Genomic DNA, 6,000 nt, shown 5'->3' with positions numbered 1-6,000 from the left:
GATAATAAAAGATAGGGATAAAGAAGGAATTTTATACTTTATTTAGTCTGGAACAAACAAAATTACTGAATTGATATTTCTACAGTACAACAATACAAATCACTTAATTTGAAGCTGCTTAGTATGAAGTACATTTGTATTGTAATATGAAAGAAAATGAGCGTGATACTTTTTCTAATAATGACACAAAAGCCAATAAAACATAAGCAGTGTCAAGACATCCTTTAGATTTATTTGTAAAAATGTTCAATATAATATAACTATGTTAAAATTCCATAATCATAACTGAACTTGCTGATATATTAATAATAGTTGAACCCTGACATCATCAGCCAGGATCAATTCTACAAAAATCATGCATTCACGAACCAGAGTGTATATAATTTAATTTGTCAACATAAATTTGGCTCTCATAACACATCTCCTCCCATTAAGTTTACAGCCCACACTATAAAGTTCATGTGTTCACAAATGTGTATTCAACTTGCTGACATATAGGTGTTGTCTGTAGAAACATCATTTAGCATAAATTCAACGTGTAATTCAGCTTGCAGACATCTGTTAAAACATCATTTGGTATAAACTCTTCATATTTCATGTTTTCACAGCTGTGTAGATCAACTTGCTGGCATATAGTTTGGATCGAGGTAATTATATCCAGTACATGCACCACCGGGCATAAATCCTATATAGTCAGAATCCATATATGTATTACTGTCAGTAACTCTCTTAGGTTTTAGTCTATGACTAGAGTCGTGTGTCTTCGTTTCATACCCACTGAAAAATAATAAAACAGAGCTATAAAGTCACACAATTCAGAATAGTTTTCACCAGTCAACAAGCTGTCCAGTTACCCCAATCGTTGAAATTCCCTATACATAGAGGATATTGAATGACTGTAGATTTATTACTACATTTATGGACAAGTTGAATAAAATCATATTACGAGAGCCTCTGTTGAGTATAATATTGTTTTATGCATCAAGTTAAATAAATTGAGAATTGAATCTTCACAAATGTAATGTTCTATTTATCCAAAATAAAAATGGTTTAAAAGGGTGACATTTTTAAATTGCCCACCAAGTTTCTACACAAATTATTTTCAAGAACAGTCAGAACTGAATTTGAGTGGACTCGAACATGGTTCTGGACAATTCTTTTTTCTGTCCAGACAAAGGTGGTGTAGTGGAAACAGTGACGTAACCAGTCCTGAACCACTCAGATGCTAGTTCTGGACAGTAATTAACACTTCTTGTCAAGAACCAGTCCAGAACTACTCGGATTATATTTTAGAAAAGAAAACCCAGAACAAGTCTTGAGCACATGATTAGTGCAGACCCCTATAGTATCATACTAACATAAGGCCCATATAATGCTTTGTTTGTTTATAGCAAATGTTGTCACTTCAAATTGTTATTACACTAGAGTAATATCAATTTTATAAAATGCCTTTATTACACTCTTGCGCTGTATTTAAAAAAAATAAAAAATAAATGTACAGTAAAGACTGTCTTAGCGACCCCCTGTATATAGCGACGTTCTGTCTATAGTGACCATAGTTAGGTGCGCAGAACAGTATTTACTATATAAATGGTCTGTATGTAGCGACTCCCTGTCTAGTCCGTACAACGACCATGATTTAGTCACCCGTTTAGGTATTTGAGCCGTGAACAGCGACTTTTGCAAGGGGAGCATGGCTTGAACTAGGTGACAACTTTGGCGAAGAAGTCGCCTTCGGATCAGCGACTTTGCTTCTGTCGCCCGATTTTTATAATTTTCCGTCATACTTATTTACGCCGCTAGGTCTGTTAATAATTTGTTTACCTCTCAATTACAACCAATTACCGTTAATCCGCTAATTAAGAACGCGTGTCAACATCAAAAAAGTTCAATACACGCCGCAAGGCAAGAGTTCACTATGTTTATCTATCTCATTACGTATTCATGATTGACGAATCAGAACGCGCGTTGTATCTACGGCAGTTTGCATTGACCAATCGGCGACACGCTAATACACTGTGGCTGTTATTGACAATTACACAATATGGCGACAAATTCAATCAATTTTCGCCGATAAAATGATTAAAGACACATGCATATACATAATTGCTGCGGTGTTTTGGCGAGTAAAGATAATGCCAAACGTCTTAAAGGTGTGGTTATGTTTGAAACCTCGATTGTTAATTTTTTTTCGGAGCACTTATCTGGAAATTATGTGGAGATTTGTATCTAATGTTTTATTAATACATTGAACTCCGTAAAGTAAACTGGTTGATTATACAAAATTAAATGTCTCTACAGTAACATCTCATTAGTAAAATTGAAATTAAACATTTTTTTACAAACAGATTTATCAATATAAATTACATTTTAATGAAAATGTAACTTTTAGATACTAATGTTATTGTGTAGTTTATAATCTTAACCAATTATACATGCAATTTTAACTTAAACCCTTAGTATGGTACTATCCTGCTTTTCAACAAAATATTGGTATGATATGTTCATATATCAGAATTATATAGAGACTGTCCACAGTGACTCCCTGTCTATAATGACCTTTTTTCTTTTCTCCCATCGAAGGTCACTGTAAACAGTCTTTACTGTATATATTGCGGCCAGCGATCATGTTCATGTCCCATGTCCATTATGCCCACTTATGAATAGCAGTGACAATACAAATATTTCAGCACTCCACCAACAAAACAGAATTATCTGATGTATATTGCTAAAATCCTCTTATATACAATACAAACTTTAATGCAAATTCGAAGTCGTAAAAGGAGCATTATTCTGTCAAAATGCTTGGTAGAGTTACCTCCTCTTGTCTACAGATTGGGGCATGATGGTGAACAATTGTGCAAAGTTTCAAAGCCATATGTCAATGGATTTTGAAAATATTTGAGGTGTTACAAAAACTTTAATGTAAATTCCAAGTCAAAAAGGGGCAAAATTCTGTCAAAATGCTTGATACAGTTACCTCCTCCTGTCTACAGATTGGGTCATGATGATGAACAAGTGTGCAAAGTTTCAAAGCCATATGTATATGGACCTTGAAAATATTTGAGGTGTTACAAAAACATAAGTGGTTATGCTGACAAAACACCGACGCCAATGCTCGTCTGACTATGATAGTCCTACTTATTCTTATAGAATAGTCGAGCTAAAAAGCATAAATAAAGATACCCTCCAACAATTTAAGGGAAAAATCCCAAATAGATGCCACAGCACTACAATTTTAGCACCACAACAAAACCAGCAACTTGAGGGCAAAAGAAGGTAAACAAGAGGGCCATGATGGCCCTGAAGTCGCTCACCTGTATATAGGCCCCCCGGAGCGGGGCCAGTTTAAACCCCATGGCTTTTATTTGAACAAACTTGGTAGACACCCATTAGAAGATGTTTCATGCTAGACATCAAAGGTCTAGCTCGTTGAATTTTTTGAAAGAAGTTTTTTCTTTACACATATATTTAAAAACAATGACACCCCTGGGGCAGGGCCAGTTTTGACCCCAGGGCTTTTATTTGAACAATCTTTGTAGGCACTTACTAGAAGATGTTTCATGCTTAATATCTACACTCTAGCTATTCGGGTTTTTTCAAAGAAGATTTTTAAGTTTTTGCTATACACATATAAGGAAAATCAATGTCCCCCGGGGCGGGGCCAATTTTGACCCCAGGGCTCTTATTTGAACAAACTTGGTAGACATCCATTAGAACATGTTTCATGCTACTATCTTAGCTCTAGCTCTTTGGGTTCTTTAAAAGAAGATTTTTAAGTTTTACTATATGCATATAGGAAAAATCAATGACCCCCTGGGGCGGGACCAATTTTGACCCCAGGGCTTTTATTTGAACAAACTTTGTAGACACCCATTAGAAAATGTTTCATGCTAAATATCTTAGCTCTAGCTGTTTAAAATCTTTAAAAGAAGATTTTTTAAGTTTTTACTATATACATATATGGAAAATCAATGAACCCCTGGGGCGGGGCCAATTTTGACCCCAGGGCTTTTATTTGAACAAACTTGGTAGACACTCACTAGAAAATGTTTCATGCCAAATATCTAAGCTCTAGCTCTTTGGGTTTTTAAGAAGAAGATATTTAAAGTTTTTTCTTTTGGTTGCCATGGCAACCAGAGTTCTGCATGGAATTAAATTCTTTGAACAATTTTCAAAGGTGATCACCAAAGGAACATTCCTGTTAAGTTTGGATGAAATTGGCTTAGTGGTTTATGAGGAGATGTCATTTAAAGTAAAAGTTTACGGACGCCGGATGGCCGGACGCTGGACGAAAAGTGATCACAAAAGCTCACCCTGTCACAAAGTGACAGATGAGCTAAAAACGTTACAGATTTCCTCAAGTTGTCTCTATCAATGCCCATTTGAATAACAAAAATGGTCACCTACCAGTCTACACACTGTTCACAGAAATCTACTGCAACATCTGGGGGACAGTCTGTACAGTGCCACCTGGTGCCTACTATTGGTTCTACATCACAACGGTCACACTGGTAAAATATCAACAAATTAGTTTAACAAAATGATAACAACAATATCAACATACCAATAATATAAATTAATTGTAAGGTCCTTTCACACCTCAATGCAGTAAGGCCAGACAATATACTGTACGCATCAAAATGCATAGATCTATACTAGCATCGTATGTTTGATTTTCTTTTTCTTTTTACAGTAGCGTTATTATGACTATAAATTCACTAATAAACTTCTTTTAATAGGGCAGGGGAATGAAATTACCTGAAAGACCTCAAGGATGTAAGATATAGAGGATATTGAATGAGTGTAAGTTAAATACCGAATTGATTAAACAAGTTGAATAAAATTACATTATGCAAACCTCTGTTTGTTTTATAAGTAATAGTGTCATTAAAATCATCACCTTAAAACCTATGTGTTCAGTTGATGTGGATTTAAAACCAAGCTTCTCTTTACGCAGACACTTCAACCTCATTAGCTCCTGATATTCAGGTAATGCCCGCAGCTCTACAGGTATACTTTCATCATCCTACAATACAACAGTTTATGTCTGTTATAACATTATGACCAATGAAATGATGCTTTGAAGGTAATTATTCACAATGTTTTCAAACTCCAAGCATAGTTACAATTAATATATGAGCCGCGTCACGACAAAACCATCGTAATGCGTTTGCGACCAGCATGGATCCAGACCAGCCTGCGCATCTGCTCAGTCTGATCAGGATCCATGCTGTGTGCTATCAGTTTCTCTACTTGTAATAGAGTTGGTAAGTGAACAGCATGGATCCTGATCAGACTGCGTGGATGCATAGGCTGGTCTGGATCCATGCTGGTCGCAAACGCACTATGTTGTTTTTGTCGTGACACGGCTCATATTCTTTTTTTTTTAATTAAGACTATACAAAGACTTTAAAGGTATATTATGCTCAAATTGGATATCTAAAAATTACTACACAGACTGTCTCTTTCAAATGAAAACTAAATCTTTCTTAAATATCTTTTGAGAATTAAAGCATTACCAAGGAGTAAAATAGACTGATTGCAAGATTTAAACTTCTAACTTACAGACATATTCTCTTCCTTATAATCAAATACTTCTGTATTTGATACGACACTGCCCTCGTAACTTTGAGAATTGTCATCATCAGACATATACACGGGTGGGATGATTGAAGTGAAGAACGTGGATGGATTGTACATCTTCTGGTGCCTGTAACCTCTCTGGTTCTATAAAATATGAGCCGCGTCACAACAAAACCAACATAGTGCGTTTGCGACCAGCATGGATCCAGACCAGCCTCCACATCCGTGCAGTCTGATCAGGTTCCATGCTGTTAGCTTACCAACTCTATTACAAGTAGAGAGCTTGATAGCATCCTGATCAGACTGAGCGGATGCGCAGGCTGGTCTGGATCCATGCCGATCGCAAACACACTATGTTGGTTTTGTCGTGATGCAGCTCATATTGATATCACAGATTATTTTATCTAACTAAAG

At 35.9% G+C, this 6,000-nt stretch overlaps 1 protein-coding gene across 1 annotated transcript in view; it reads right to left on the bottom strand.

Moving 5' to 3' along the window:
• Nucleotides 1-214: 214 nt before the first annotated feature.
• Nucleotides 215-6,000, bottom strand: part of LOC132721225 (ZZ-type zinc finger-containing protein 3-like) — a 16,388-nt gene continuing 10,602 nt past the window's right edge. The window contains exons 9-12 of the mRNA XM_060705490.1: nt 5,569-5,730; nt 4,904-5,029; nt 4,411-4,511; nt 215-777 (exon numbers count right to left, since the gene is read on the bottom strand). Of these exons, the coding sequence (XP_060561473.1) occupies nt 618-777; nt 4,411-4,511; nt 4,904-5,029; nt 5,569-5,730 (549 nt within the window). The 3' untranslated portion in view covers nt 215-617. The remainder of the gene's footprint in view (nt 778-4,410; nt 4,512-4,903; nt 5,030-5,568; nt 5,731-6,000) is intronic.

The sequence above is a fragment of the Ruditapes philippinarum genome, unplaced genomic scaffold (assembly GCF_026571515.1).
Source record: "Ruditapes philippinarum isolate M1 unplaced genomic scaffold, ASM2657151v2 ctg3886_1_1_1_1, whole genome shotgun sequence".
Taxonomy (NCBI): domain Eukaryota; kingdom Metazoa; phylum Mollusca; class Bivalvia; order Venerida; family Veneridae; genus Ruditapes; species Ruditapes philippinarum.
Note: the sequence above shows the minus strand (reverse complement) of the source record. Positions and strands in the feature narration are given on the sequence as shown.